Source organism: Myotis brandtii, unplaced genomic scaffold (assembly GCF_000412655.1).
Source record: "Myotis brandtii unplaced genomic scaffold, ASM41265v1 scaffold478, whole genome shotgun sequence".
Lineage (NCBI taxonomy): Eukaryota > Metazoa > Chordata > Mammalia > Chiroptera > Vespertilionidae > Myotis > Myotis brandtii.
Genome location: NW_005368264.1, coordinates 967,957 through 984,415, shown reverse-complemented (window position 1 = coordinate 984,415; position 16,459 = coordinate 967,957). Strand labels below are relative to the sequence as shown.

Sequence of the window (16,459 nt, the reverse complement as noted above, 5' to 3'; positions counted from 1 at the left end):
TTTTTTTTTAATATATTTTATTGATTTTTTACAGAGAGGAAGGGAGAGAGATAGAGAGTTAGAAACATCGATGAGAGAGAAACATCGATCAGCTGCCTCCTGCACATCTCCCACTGGGGATGTGCCCGCAACCCAGGTACATGCCCCTGACCGGAATCGAACCTGGGACCCTTCAGTCCGCAGGCCGACGCTCTATCCACTGAGCCAAACCGGTTTCGGCACCAGAGTTTCTTTTTAAAAAAATTCTAATATTAGGTAGGAAGTAGTGTCAAATTAAGTAGAATATATTTAAAATAATGATTTTATTTTCTATTTTCTAGAAAAAGGTAGGTAATTATATTCATTTTATCTTGGTACCTGGCTTATAATAAACCCTCAATAAATATTTATGATTTAAGGATGATACTTGAGTTAGTATTTTTTTTTTTTAGAAAAGATGTGTATCTGTTATAATAGTGCATGCAACATTTCTAGTGCTCTCTCTCTCTCTCTCTCTTTCTCTCTCTCTCTCAGTATTCTTTCTATCTTTCTATCCTTGATATCAGGGTCAGCCCTTAACTGCAAAAAGATGAGTTGGCTGTGAAATGAGTATCCAGCAATCATCTCTCCATTATTCTAGGCAGAATACATTTTAGAACGAAAGTGGCACCATTTAGAGAAAACCACTTTGTCTCACCCTGGTCCAGGGCTCCAAGCATGCCCCCAAAACCTCTTCATTATAGGTCTATTTTTCTCCAAGTGTCACTTTCTCTCTTGTGATTTATTTTAAGGCATGTTTTTACCTCCTTAACCCCACTGTTTTATCAGCTTCTTGTTTTTTATGTAGAATAGGGAGTTGGGTTTGGAGAAGGAAAATAAAGATGGAGGTGAGGTCAGCATCTCATGTGTGTACAATGCCAAGCAGTGTGTTGGACATTTGAATAGAGGTGCATTACAGTGCCTAGCTCGGTACCTGGCATATACCCACCTCCACGTATCCCGATACCTGGCATATACCCACCTCCACATATCACCCTTAAGAGGCCTGCTCCAGGACCCTGCTCTGTTGGATAGATGTAGCCTTTGGTTTTCATTCTACACTGAGTTCTCACCCTCCATAGAACTCATTTGGGCACCACATCATCATATCACTCATGCTGGCTGCTATAACAAATGAGCCTCTCAATTTCAGTGGCTTAGCACCCCTATATGTTTTTGTCCCTCCTTACCCCGCCCCCCCCCATATTGAACAATGCAGTGTGGTTCTAAGGGGGCTCTGTGACACACAATCTTTTAAGGACTGAAACTGAAGAAAGCTCAGTATTTTCCAAGGTTACCTTGGAGGGCAAGTGTCCAGATTGCAGAAAGCAAAAAAGATTGAGGATTTTATGGGCCAGTGCCTGGAGGTCACTGTGAGTAGGGTACATGCTTCCATTTATTTGTGTCTTTTTCAGTTACTTTTTTTCTGTGTCTTATAATTTTTTTTTTTTTAGTTCAGGTCTTTTACCTCCTTGGTTAAATTTACTCCTAGATGTTTTGTTGTTGTTGTTGTTTGTCAGTAAACTAATCTGACCGATGAAGATTTACGTCAACACTTTTGCAGTTGTAAATAGGATTCTTTTTTTAGTTTCCTTTCCTGATAATTCATTTTGGTGTATAAAAATGCAACTGAGCCCCAGCCGGTTTGGCTGAGTGGATAGAGCATCGGCCTGCGGAGTGAAGGGTCCTGGTTTCAATTCCAGCCAAGGGCACGTACTTGGTTGAAGGCGGGAGGCAACCCATCCATGTATCTCTCTCACATCGATGTTTCTCTCTGTCTTTCCTCCTCCTTCCACTCTTCTCTAAAAATCAATGGAAAAAAAGCCTCGGGTGAGGATTAACACAACAACAATAATAATAGCAAAAGCAACTGATTCTGGGATATTTATTTTGTATCCTGCTACTTTACTGAATTTATCAGTTCCAGTAGTTTTTTTGGTGGAATTTTTAGGGTTCTCTCTATATAGTAATCATATCATCTGCAAATGACAGTTTTAATTCTTCCTTTCCTATTTGGATGCCTTTTACTTCTTCTTGTCTGATTGCTGTGTACTATGTTCAATAAGAGTGGTGAAAGTGGACATCCCTGCCTTGTTCTTGATCTTGCTTTTAGTTTTTCCTCATTGAATATGATGTTAGCTATAGGTATGTCATTTGTGGCCTTTAAAAATGTTCCCTCTATTTCCACTTTTCTGAGAGTTTTTATCATAAATGGGTGCTAGATTTTTGTAAAAAGCTTTTTCTGCATTTATTGATATGATCACATGATTTTTATCCTTCATTTTGTTTATGTGATGTGTCACGCTAATTGATTTGTGGATATTGTGCCAATCTTGCATCCCAGGAATAAATACCACTTGATCATGGTGTGTGATCTTTTTAATGTATTGCTTGATTCAGTTTGCTAATGTTTTGTTGAGGATTTTAGCATCTTGTTCATCATGAATATTGGCCTATAATTTTATTTTTTTTGTAATGTGTTTATCTGGTTTTGGAATTAGGATAATGCTGGCCTCATAAAATAAGATTGGGAATCTTCCCTCCTCTTGAATACTTTGGAATAGTTTAAGAAGGATAGGTGTTAGTTCCTCTTTAAATGTTTGGTAAAATTCACCTGTGAAGCTGTCTGGTCTGGGACTTCTGTTTATTGGAAGTTTTTTGATTATTGCTCCAATTTCATTAGTTGTAATTGGTCTGCTCAGATTTTCTGTTTCTTATTGATTTGGTGTTGAAAGATTGTATGTTTCTAGAAATTTATTTGTTTTCTTTCAGATTCCCAATTTGTTGGTATATAGTTTTTGTATGGAAACAACAACCCTGTGTTGTTGTTTTTCCCCCCTGCTGGTATAGAGTGAATTGTTTCCCTTTAGTCATTGATTCTGTTTCAGAAATCATTTGAAAATCCAAATGGAGGGAAATGTTTTCTTTTCTTTTTCAAATACAATGAACATCCTGAAAGTGATAGAAAAACCAAATATTTGAAGGCTTTTCCTGGCAATGCTTTGGATGAGATGGTACCGCTGTTCTCTTTCCCGTCTGGAAGATTACTTTTGTGAAATACCCACTCTGGGAGTCCCCAGCCTCTTCCTTCCGTCTCTGTTTCCCAGCAGCTGCATTTCCTGTGTTCTGCCAGATGGGAACATACCTATGTTAGTTTAATCTGTGTGTCCATCCACTCATTCATCCAAGCACTGACAATGCAAAAAAAAAGGAAAAAGAAGAGGAAAGAGAAAAAGTTGAAATTTACTGTGATAGAATGACACACTGAATAGGACAAGGACCCAGGGGAAAGGCTCTTAGCTCTACCTTGTGGGTGAGGGAGAGGTGGGGTGTGCTTCTTTTTTTTAATTTTTTTTTTATTTTATTGACTTTTTACAGAGGAAGGGAGAGGGATAGAGAGTTAGAAACATCGATGAGAGAGAAACATCGATCAGCTGCCTCCTGCACACCCCCTACTGGGGATGTGCCCGCAACCAAGGTACATGCCCTTGACCGGAATCGAACCCGGGACCCTTCAGTCTGCAGGTGGAAGCTCTATCCACTGAGCCAAACCAGTGAGGGCGGGTGTGCTTCTTTTAGGGGAAGGAAATTGGGTCCCAGTCTCTTGAATTACTCATGGAGACTTTCCCTCTCTCAGATAAGGTTTAGGAGGAAAAGAAACCTGGATTGATAATCTCTAACTCCAGCACCTCGTCCGGGGCCAGGCTCATACTAGACATTCAGGAAACTAATCTGACCGATGAAGATTTACGTCAACACATTTATAAACTTTACATAGTACACAATTTTCTACACATTATCTCATGCACTCCTCTCAATAGCTCCGCCATAGGGCAGACATGCCTATTCCTGGCTTATAGATAACGACCCCAAAGTCAGAGAGATTTGGTGTTTTGCCAACATCACCCAGCGGGTTAGTAGGATAGACCTCAGGTCCTGCACCTAATCTTGACTGTTTTTCCCTCCTGGAAATCAGTATTTAAGTATGAAAATCATGCTTTGAAATCTGTAGCATGTGCTTTGAGGTGAGGCATCAGACCACCGGACTCTCTGAGTAATGAGGGCTGTGTATTCACCTTGGGTCACACAAGAATTTATTTTTAACAGAAACAAAATATTTCTCCCACCACATTTTAGAGCTCCTTGTACTCCTGCCAGCACAGTGTTTGTACCCAGTAGGCGCTCTGTAACTATTTCTGAAATAATGGACAACGGTTTAAAATGCATAATTCAGATTCACCTAAATTGGCCAGAGTCTGAGGCTTTCATAAGTTTCTACTATATTCATTGTGCCATGGGGGGACAAAATTTGCCTGTGGTATATTCGCATTCAGGAATGCTTTTTTTAAACGCAAGGACTTTTTAACACACTAGCTTGGTTTTCTGGGTTTTATTTTATTATTAATTATTTTTGGCTTCATCATTCTTCTAGCACTTACACGCTTAGAGCCTGCCCAAGGACACAGTGTGTGGATGCTGAGACTGGCCGGATGTTCTCAGCACAGCAGGTTGAGACATATGAAAATGGACTTACTTTTGTGTCATTTGATGCTTTGAAAGTCTCAAACTTCCTTAGTGTTGGAGTTTATGCTAGACATTTATTGCTTCCCCCTCTGACTTATCCATGAGTCATTCCATGAGGTATCAGTGTTGTCCACAGAAATAGCATGACCTGGTGCCAAACATAGTAAAATTGCAGATGACTAGGGATGAAGGCATGGCTGATAGAAGTATAAAATTACACATTTCCGCATGGATTCGGCTTCACTTCAAACTTACATGTGTGCGAAGACACATTTTGTACCTTCCGCTCCTTTCCTGCTTCCCGCCCCCCACACCTTGCCAGCTGCTACCCAGCTCATGCAGTGGTGGCTCCTAACCACGAAAACATCCCAACTGCTTGCTCCTCCCCTTTATGCTGCACATCTAATTCACGTTCATGCTGTGGTGCATTGACCTCTAAAATATAGGGATGAAGGCATGGCTGATAGAAGTATAAAATTACATGTTTCCACATGGATTCGGCTTCACTTCAAACTTACATGTGTCCGAAGACTCATTTTGTACCTTCCACTCCTTTCCTGCTTCCCGCCCCCCATGCCTTGCCAGCTGCTACCCATCTCATGCAGTGGTGGCTCCTAACCACGAAAACATCCCGACTGCCTGCTCCTCCTCTTTATGCTGCACATCTAATTCACATTCATGCCGTGGTGCATTGACCTCTAGAATTTTCTGAAAGCAGGGGATTGAGACTGTTTTAAAACCAGGTGTGAGTGCATTGCTGAATCTCCTTATAGCTACGAAATTATGGGAACGGAGCTGAGAGCCCTGGAAGTGTTTACTGTCAAATCAGCAAAGCACTTGGAGTAAAAAAATAAATAAAATATTAAGGAGTTTTCAATCTTAGAAGACATTCTCCTCTATATACTAGAGTGCAGATTTATTTCATCATCTCTGGAAACATTTGCTTTTTCCAAAACTCTGCAACCACGAGAGAGAAGACAGTGGGAATTATTCAGAGTGTGGCACATGCCAGGTGGTTGCGAAATGTTTAATGAATGAGGACATGGACAGATGGACAAAAATAGAGTGGTAATGGCGAAAGGACCCTGAACTCTGCGCCTGCTTTCTGTTTTTGCTGAGCAGGAATCTATTTTCATTTCGCTTTGGTTTGCTTTTCTAAGAGCAAGATAAATGTCATTTTAGAAAGACAGACCCACCTTTAATATTACTCATTACTAGGGAGATACCATGAGTGCCTCAGGCTACCACCGAATGGCATTTTATTCTACACACTATCCACGGGAGAGCTTTGGAAAGGGTCTATAATTAAAGACTCAGTAGTGACGGTTGTGTGTTTAAAATGAAAGAAAAACGGAATATTAAGGCTGTAAACCTTCATGTACTAAGCAATGAAGGTCAATGATATTTTTTTCCTCATTAATTATTCCAGTGGCTTATTCTTGCAAGTTACTTTTGTTCTGCCACATACTAAAGAAATGAAAGTTAGAGAATTACTTCTTATTTTCTGTTTCCATTTTGCAGGGGAAGATGGTGAAAGGAATGGGAGGTGCTATGGATCTGGTGTCCAGTGCCAAAACCAAGGTGGTGGTCACCATGGAGCATTCTGCAAAGGTAACACATGCAGCTTTTGGAAATTCTCAATACACCAAAATCCTATACACCCGGTCACCTGACCATGGCCACTTTTTTTTTTTTTTTTGGCTTATTCAAGTTGATAGCATTTATACTTTGAGGGGAAGATTATAAATAAAGGCAGTTACTTACTATCATTTACTACATGGTTGTTTAACTTTGAATGAAGCACAAATATCAGGACCTTCTTTGATTGTTTGCCTTGTAGACACATCCAAAGTAAAAGCTATAGCGTCTTCAAAGCAATGAAAAGATGTCAAGGCAGATGTGTTGATTCAGTTTTAAAGATGATTATAGTGGTTGCTATCCATGTGAAAAATGAAAAACAGCAGAATATAGGTCTTTTAACAACAGTTATTTTCAAATGGACAATATGGCCTCTTACCAAGGTGGTGAGGTACCATTTGGAGAAGGTGTTAGAAAATTGTGGGCTAGGTGACAGAAAGCATCCTGATTCTGAAAAGTATCATACTTTTATTTTAACAAATCATCAAATATTTATTGAGTGACTGTTAAGTGCTAGGCACTGACCAAAAGTAGACAAAAATCATTGAATCATTGACCTCATGGAACTTACATTTGATGATGATGGCAATGGTGGTGGTGTGATGATGATGATGGTGGTGATGATGATGTTGGTGGTGATAAAGATGAAGATGATGGTGATGATAGTGATGATGATAGTTTCCATGTATTGAGCTCACTGAGTGCCAACAGCACACTAAGCACTTGTTGAGTGTACAAGCACATGAACTTGATCATAGGCATCTTTCATGGTTCCAGAAACAGCTTCAGACAAGTTAAGTAATTTGCCTGAGTTCTACATAACTAATGGAGCTGAGATTAGACTTGGGGGTCCCTGACTCTGAAGCCCAGTTTTCTAACTTCAGAGCAATCTGTGTAACTTTCTTCCTCGTTCCCAACTCAATGTGTTAGGACCGGCTGAGCATAACTGCTTTGCTGACCTGAATCCATGGACTTTGGATGACTTGAAATGTTGCTATTGGGTGGTACCCTCTTTGTTTTTTTGTGCCCTTTGTCCATTTTCCACTTATTCTTTAAAATTCTTAGTTTTAAAGCAAATGCTGCCTATTCCTACCTTGAGACCTGCTATTCTGAGTGGAAGTGGTAGTTGGCCCTGTTTTCGTTGAGCAATGCAGCACAGGGGGAGATCATGGAGCTGCAAGATTGGCTTCTGACTTGCTTCCCATGGGGAGTTCTGTTACAGAGAGATGTGTGCTGTGAAATGGCTCTGTTGTAAAAACTGTAATAAATGTGGGATTATCATAAACTGTTTAGTAAACAGTGGGAAGTGAGCAGTGGAGCATAAATATGAAACATTGGAAATGAAACCAGCACAGGTTGCTTCTAAGAGATGCCTTGCAGAAGCATCCAAAGTACCTCGTTTCAGAGGCAGAAGGATGCCAAGCATGCAAATGAAGTCCAATTTTCTGGAACATTATGTCTATTTGGACAACACTTTTTTCTGACTTTCCTTTTGTTGTTACTTAAGTCCGACTCATTTTAAGTTATATTGGTGCAGTTGTTTTCAAAACATTAGGCCTGTATTTAGAAATTCTCTTTCTCTTTGTTTTAATTTTTTTTTCACTTCAGCTGGAAATTTTGATAGAGGAAGAGGCCTGTATTTAGAAATTCTCTTTCTCTTTGTTTTAAATGTGTGTGTGTGTGTGTTTTTCACCTGAGCTGGAAATTTTGATAGAGGAAAAGAAATAGTACTTCAAATTTCTGATTAGAAATCCCTTCTAAAGCTTTGCACAGAAGCAAGATATTTTTTGTTACCGTTTCTTCTTTTTCTTCTCTCCATGGGAAATGGCCTTGAGTTTTAGAACAGAACTGAAGTTTGATATTTTTCCCTAGATACTTTCACTTGAATAAACTAACAAAAATATATTTATGATTAAAGTAATAACAGTGATTTGTTCACACATAAGATCTTGAAAACTAACCAAGAGAGGTTTCTCTTCTTGCCAGCTTCACTTTCTATCCGTGGTCCAGGATGTGTGGTTGCTCCTGTCTACTGTTCACCTGGACTCATTGTTACTGGCCCAGCTCCAGGCAACACCAAGACCTCCTGCTTCTCTTCTGCATCTTTTACTCTGGCCAAACAGTTGGTAGAGGCTGGAGAGGAGATGGAGGGGAGACAGGTTTTTCACTCCTGGTAGCCTCTCCAGGTAACCATCTGTTCTGGCAGACATGCCAGGTAACTTCTGCCTAATGATTAAGTGAACAGCTTAGGGGAGAAGTCCCGTGAGTTTTGTAAGACACAAGGGTGAAACATTTGCCACGAAGGATTAAAACTTTCATTGTCGTGAAAAGACATTTCATCTCGTATCCTGAGGCAGCATGTTTTTCTGAGAGGGTGGGGCTGCGAGGTGGTTTTCAGGTACCACTTCTTCATAGGGGAGCAGATGCAGGTGGCTTATAAATATAGCATTACCTGACCTTTAGAAGCATGCCTGTGTTGTTGCTGCTCTAATGAGACAAAGGAAACTCTCTCCTTGCCAGCCTTTGCAAGCAGCCAGCAGCTGCTGGTGTTGGAACTGGGCTGCCTGCCAGGGCTGCTCTAGAGGAACCTTCCCAACTCTTCCCTGCCTTAAAGCTGCCTCTGGAGACCCCACGGGAGGCACTGGTGTGCACCTGGCATTGCGGCATGATTTCCCTATAAGCTTAGACATCAGGGTTGCAGGCAACATGGAAAAGTAGGCCAAGTGTTGTGGTGTCCAGCCACCTTCTTTCTTGAGCTTCTTTTCATCTCTTGACATGTCCTTCTTCTGCATTTGAAAAATGGGAAGAAACAAATGAAATGAGTATCAGTTTGAGTTCTCACTAGGTGCAGGCCCCTCTGCTTGGCATCGCATGTGCTGAATCTCGTGAGCCTCTCAGTGGCCCTGTGAAGGAAGACTGGGACGGGGGCAGGTGAGAAACTTGCCTGGGTAAGTGGTGGGGGTAGGAGTCTCCCTCAGTGTCATCCAGCCTGTGTTCATCATAGCATACCTGTCACATCCTCACCAAAGCTACCTCTCCACCAGCATCCCACCACACCTGCCCTTTACTTGAAGCTTTAGGTTTCAGAATTTCCTCTTTTTCTTTTTCCATTTTAGCGAGTCAAAATACGCTTTGCTTTGGTGAGACAGGTGTCAGCAAAGTAGGTAACGCAATCTGAAAATCAAATTGTGTCTCTTAGGATCCATCTCCCCTTCTTCCCTTCTGTATTAGAATTCTCCAAGTTTTACCTGTGCACATACATACTAGCCCAGGGACAGACTACATTTCCCAGAACCCCTTGCATGTAGATGCATCCATGTGACCAAGTTTGGGTCAATGGCATTTGAGTATTTGCAATGTGTGTAATTTTTGAGCCATGTCCTTAATGGGAAAGCAGATTTCATTAGACTTTCTTTCCTCCCCTCTGGCTATCTGCAGCAGTAGTGTTGGGCCCAAGGTTGTAAAGCATATTGCTAGGCTCACAGAGCTGCCCCCGCAGCCTGGATTCCTAGGTGCCCTGTCTCCTTCTTCATGGGTTCCTGTCAGGATTCCTCATAACTCCATCCTTGCCTCTATGCTCTTCTCATCCTCTACACCTTTTTTAGCTGCTATCTAAATTTTTGGTACCAACTACTATTTTTCATTCTGGACTCCTTATTTTCACACTGAAATTGTACAACGAAACTCTGATGAGTCTAGAACTGTATTTTTTCCTTAGTAGACACCTCCACAACTCCACCTGCTTGTTCCACACCCACCTCAACAGCAGCACACACACAAGTGACATCATTCTCATCTCCCTGACACTCTCCTTCTGCATAGACCTCCTAGAGCAGAGACTCTTCCAGCCCCATTGGGAAAGGCAGGCACCCTTGGTATTTTCTGCTCCTACCCCTACACTAGGCACTGTCAATATTGTATCCACCATACCCCTGTAATCTTGTTTTCTGGCTCACTCCTACTTCTGCACAGTCACACCCAAGTGAGCCAGTGTTTTATGAATTTGTTGGCTTGGTGCCTCCCATCTCTAGATATTATGAATGACCAAAGGAATATTCTTTGATGCGTCGCTTGAAATTTGGTAGAATTACCTTGTATGAGTATGTTGATTTACCTGTTTATTCAGGCATCCAATATTTATGGAGGACCAGGCACCAGGGCCAAGCATCATAATCGGGTCTGAGGAAATAAACATTGGAAAGATGTGGTCTTTCCTTTAGGCAGTTCAGAGTCTCATGGGGAGAGAGTCATTGAAATCAATACTTAAAATAGAAGAGGGTATAAAGTAGAGTGTGGTGTTGAGCACCCAGTTCCTTTATAAGGGAGCTGTCCATGGGATGCAGCATCTGCCTGGAGACCTGAAGGATGGGCCTGAGCTTGGTCCTAGTGTTGCAGGTTGAGGGACTGGGCACTGGGGTGCAGGAAGACAGTGCATGTTGAGGGATTAACAATTAGGTTCCTGTTGTCAAAGAGAAAACAGAAGAGTTGGGTGGAAACACACATGCGCGTGCGTGGTCTGTTTTTCATACAGTGCTCAGAGTGATGTTTTTAAAAATAGAAGTCAATCACATTACTTCTTCCTCATCTCAGAAACCCTCCATGGCTTTCCATCTCACTTAAATTCAAGTTCAAAGTCCTTACTGTTGTCTCTAAGGTCCACCATGGTCTGTTGACTCCATCGCCCTCTTGGATTCTATCTGCTACCATTCTTCCTCTCATCCTCTGAGCTCCAGCTATGCTCCCTCCCCGTAAGTTTCTGGAACATTCCAAACATCCTCTTGCCTCAGGGGCCTTGCCTTGTTATTCTCTGTGCCTGGCATGCTCCTCCTTAGGTACCTGCGTGGCTCGCTCTCTCAGTTCACTCAGGTCTTTGCTCAAAACACCAGAGAAGCTTTACCCAACTACCGAGTTATATAAAACAAGAGCCCCCACTTCTTCATCTGCCTTCTTCACTAGAATGTCAGTTCCATGAAGCCTGAGGATCTGTCTATCCTAACAACCAAGGAGAATCATGCCTGATGCACAGTAGGACTCAAAATACTTGTGGAACTCACTAATTCTTCAAATCATAATGCCACTTTGAACATATAGGGCATTTTTCACTCTTTCCAAGCAATTATCTGCTTACTGCCTTTATGTTATCATGGCAGTACTCTTGTGAAATAGGTCTTATTGTTTTCCTTTCAAAGACAAACTGCATTTCATGGTTCTTAAATATTCTGATAAAAGTCAAGTGCAAAATTAAGAGCAAAACCAAGCTGAGAATCCATGTATTCTGCCTCTGGGCCTCCATTTTCTTTTGCTAAACGTTTCTGTCTGGCGAGTACCATCACCACTAACAGTGGAAAGGAAAGTATTCTGTTCTCAGCATCGGTGCTGGAGGTGTATTCCTAAGGGTATAGCTTTCCGAGCACAAAAGCAAAGAAGTTCAGTCATAGTTGTCGTTTATTGGAAACAAGCAACGCTTGGGTACCTGTTTTAAAGAACATAAATGAGAGCTCTGTTTCTAAAACAGGTTTGGATTTTATTTTTATTACAGTAGGAGGTCTGCATTCTGAAGGGATCAAAAGAATTGTAATTATATTGTCATGAAAGTTGAGAATAAATCTTTGTGAACACTGTTTTTATGAAGCTCAATTTGTGTCTGGTAGTGAAGGTGTCATATGGAAATCTTGGATGCTGTTGTACTTGTCTTTACTTTTTGGGGATAGGAATTATAAAATATAAATGAGGTTTATTAATCCTATTAATTTTGGACCAAATGCGTTACTAAAAGCCAACTTATATGAAGGATATTTTTAAGAAACGCTTTACTGGAAAACATTTTTGGGATAATTTTCAGCAACATTGAAAAGAATCCCCAGATAAACCTTCCTTTGTTAGGATAAATGATACTTAACATAGTTCCCGCTGGTTTAATTATTTTCCATTCATAAAAGCTTGTCAATATTTTATAATTTGTTAATAATTCATGATTGGATCTGTTTGGAAAAGAATATTCACCTTTAAAAAATGCAAACGCCTTTTTATTTCTCCCGGAATGATGGAAATGCCTGCAAAACATGTTAAAATGTGGAAAAACAGCAGAACTCAGTCCAGCAACCAACAAGCCCCTTTAAAATGCCTTCTAGAATTTAATTAAACTAATACTTTAAATTCTATGACTGCGTGTGCACAGTTCTTAAAGGGAAAGGTGATGCTAAGAAAAGCTTTCTCAGTTACCAGGACAATTCATGAGTGGAAAGAGAAAATGATTCCTGTTCATCCCTTGGCTCTGCATCCTTAGGCCAGAGATTGTACCCTGCAGTAGTAGAGAGAACAAAAGGCTGTGATAAAAGTTTCTGTATTATATGGAAGAACAATGGCCTTCTATTCTAAGTCTCATAGCCCTGAAGAGTGTTTTCAGGGAAATGGCTCGCTGTGTGTGTTGTCTCATTTGGCGAGTCCTCCCCTTGAGAACGTGCCTGTAACCACAAACGGTTATTACATCTGCCTTATAGAAACCATTTGTCAGAGCAACTGCCCTCCACGTTAGCGCCCGCCAAGTCTCTCTAGCGAAGTCCCATGTGGATTGCAGGAAACCCTACGAAATAGGGGGAAAGGCCACAGTTACCCCATGAGGGTAAACTCAGTGTGAGTAACAGCACCCTCTTGTCCTTTTATTCTGTGTACCTTGATTTCCTTTATTTGGCAAATCCCACTTTTCTATGTAGCACATCAGTCACCACGGCGATTTGACAGTCACGTGTTTGGTAATACGGCGGCCCCAATCTTTGATATCTGTTTTATATGTATGGGAGCTGTTTCACTTGGTTTAGGCATTGAGACCAGCAAGATTGTACCCTGCAGTAGTAGAGAGAACAAAAGGCTGTGATAAAAGTTTCTGTATTATATGGAAGAACAATGGCCTTCTATTCTAAGTCTCATAGCCCTGAAGAGTGTTTTCAGGGAAATGGCTCGCTGTGTGTGTTGTCTCATTTGGCGAGTCCTCCCCTTGAGAACGTGCCTGTAACCACAAACGGTTATTACATCTGCCTTATAGAAACCATTTGTCAGAGCAACTGCCCTCCACGTTAGCGCCCGCCAAGTCTCTCTAGCGAAGTCCCATGTGGATTTCTGGAAACCCTACGAAATAGGGGGAAAGGCCACAGATACCCCATGAGGGTAAACTCAGTGTGAGTAACAGCATCCTCTTGTCCTTTTATTCTGTGTACCTTGATGTCCTTTATTTGGCAAATCCCATTTTTCTACGTAGCACATCAGTCACCACAGTGATTTGACAGTCACGTGTTTGGTAATACGGCGGCCCCAATCTTTGATATCTGTTTTATATGTATGGGAGCTGTTTCACTTGGTTTAGGCATTGAGACCAGCAGGAAGAAGGAAGACTCCAGGGTGGTGACATCCAGGCTGCTGTCAGCAGATGTTGGCCAGCCCAGAGAGAGGCTGTGGTAGGTTTTGGTGTGCCACCAGACAGCGTACTGAGTCTTCTCTTGCCAAGTCCCGCCTTTGTCGCCCCTCTTTTTAGGGGATGGATGCAGCCTTGATGCTTAGGAGGAGCAGCAGAGGCGGTGGAGGGACTGTCACTCACTGTTTCTCTCTTTGCGTGTAAAGCTGCATGTGTCATTCTGCAGTCATGAGATGTCTGTGCTTCTTCCCTTGATCATGCCTTTGTCTGTCTCTCAGTTTTACAAGCTTCCCTCCCCCCTCACACACACACACACACACACACACACACACACACACACACTCCTTCTAGCTGTGCTTTTCCTAGTGATCTCAGAGGTGCTGGGACGGTACAGACATGTGTTTCAGGACCAGAAAGCAGCCTCGAATGGTCTCTAAACCTCAGTCACATGGTGGTTTACATCTCAGACTCAGAGTTCCTCGAATCAAAATGACAATATTCAGGCAGTAGTTTTGATCACTGTGGCTTGCTGGCACTCCGCTCATTGCGTAGATGTGGACACAAATCATCTCAGTGTTCATTGAGCTGGAGTCTAGTGTTGGGGTGGGGGTGTGAAGGGAGATTGACGGTGACAGCATGTGCGGTGAGGGAAGGAAGCACTGGGGTGTCTGTGGACACTGGAGCAGGGGCATTGGAAAGGGAGATGACACCTGAGCCAAGTCCTGAGGGTAGGCAGGTGTGGCCACTTGAATGTGGGGTGATGGGCCACGGTGATGTGTGTTCCAGGTAGCATGCACAGAGGCTTCAAGACCTGGTCTCTTAAGGAACAACCAATTTCCAGAATTTACCTTCAGCTTGTCACGAGGGCATTCCCAAAGAAGGTGCCTCCAAGGGGACATATGCTGCAGCCACACTTAGGAAGCACCGAACAGAAAATGTGGGCATAAAATGGGGTTTGATGTAAAGCAGACTCTTACGGATTGGGAATGCTCTGCTGCCTCAGGTGAATGAAATGTTGTCATCAAGTGCAAACATCATGTGAAAAGAGCTTGTTATTCGGGACTAAGTTTATCGGGATAGCATGGAGCTTATTGCAATGATAACAAGGGGATCTATTACCATTTAACCAGAATTGTCTTCTACTAAAGTGTTAAACTGAGATCACCATGAAGCAAGTAATAGAAGGTACTGAGGCCCCAAGTTATTTAAAGTCAAGAGGGTGAACTCCTGGGTCTTGCCTGAGGCCTGTCAGTGACGAAGGGGGAGACAGAGAAAAGCTGGAGGAGCAGGTGGAGGAAGGAGACTCCGCTCCTCACCGAGGTTATGAGGGAGCTGGCACATAGGGGCACATTGAGGTCAGGAGCCCTCAGCATTTTTAATGCTACACTTCACATCCGTTCCTCTGCCTCATCTGGCATCTCTTTGTGGGGAAAGAAGCAGAATGATTAGGATGAACAAGACCCCACTAACCTTAGGATTTTGCATGTAGCTCAACCCATCCTGCTTCCTGCACTTTGAACACTTGCTAAGTGCTGGACACTTGCATCTATATCATCACACTAGATGTAGATTTTGCTCAAATAATGAGAATAGATTAAGAGCTCCCTGCAGAGAACATTCTTCAGAGGCTCACAGATTGTTCACTTCACTAACAGATAGACATGGATTCGTTGTGGCAGGCTTTATTCAGCTACATTAAATGTAAGGAGACCTGCCTGGCCGGGGTGGCTCAGTGGTTGAGCATTCACCCATAAGCCAAGAGGTCACTGGTTTGATTCCCAGACAGAGCACATGCCCCGGTTGCGGGCTCGATCCCCAGTAGGGGGCATGCGGGAGGCAGCCAATTGATGTTTCTCTCTCATCGATGTTTCTATCTCTCTATCCCTTTCCCTTCCCCTCTCTCTAAAATCAATAAAAACATATTTTTAAAAAAGTGTAAGGAGACCTGATAACTGTAGAAGTTCACACATTTATTGTTAACTTCAGCTCTTTAACTAAGCTTCTATGACACGTGCATACTTCCACTGAAATCGGGAAAGGAAAATAGATAATTAAGAATGAAGTGAAAATGAGGTTTTATTTCTACAGCTATAAATTTTCTTATACAGTAAGATCCACAAGCATGTAACTTGTTATTAAAGGTATAATGTCTAACCACTTTATATGTATTTAGCTCTAGTTTTGACTAAATTAAAGTAATAGAGCTTGTTGTTATTTTTTGAAATCCATCCAAGATTCCCAATAGACTTCCCTTTTCTATCTCCTTCCTTCATTCAAAAGTATTGAATACCTTTCGTGCCACACATTGGATTTAGTACACTAAAACCTGTTAATTACTGGTGTGTTGGTGCCTTGGCAGGTTATCACAAGGAGTCAAGTCTTCTTAATTAAGCCCTTGCCTCTGAACAGCACATCCTTGGTCTGAGCTGTGTTCAGAGAGATGTAGACCAGGTAGCAGGTGCACGTTGAAGTAGGTAAACATTGAGATGGCTCAGGATGCTGATGACATCATTTGTGGTGCTTTTAGACCCCCCCAAAAAAGGAGTTTCCCCCATTGACCTCCCCCAGCTTCCCCCACCCCCCCGCACATACCCTCACCCCCCTAGTGTCTGTGCCCATTGGTTATGCTCATATGCGTGCATACAAGTCCTTTGGTTGATCTCTAACCCCCACTCCCCCCTCCCCCTTCCTGCTGAAGTTGACAGCCATTTTTAATAGATGTTCTAGGTCAGCCTTCAGCCTCAAGGGGGAAGATTAGTCTGGGCTCCTGATGCTTGCTACTTAGAAAGGAAACTGATATAATCAGAACGAAGTGATCTGAAGAGCAGATCATTGTCAAAGCTGATGTTACAACTGTGCCCCATAGATGTG

The 16,459-nt window shown here is 42.2% G+C and overlaps 1 protein-coding gene across 1 annotated transcript in view; it reads left to right on the top strand.

The window, feature by feature from the left end:
* The window catches only part of OXCT1 (3-oxoacid CoA transferase 1), a 117,502-nt gene that overhangs the window by 87,212 nt on the left and 13,831 nt on the right, over nt 1–16,459 (top strand). Inside the window, exon 14 of the mRNA XM_005876003.1 lies at nt 6,064–6,153. Coding sequence (XP_005876065.1) covers nt 6,064–6,153 — 90 coding nt within the window. The remainder of the gene's footprint in view (nt 1–6,063; nt 6,154–16,459) is intronic.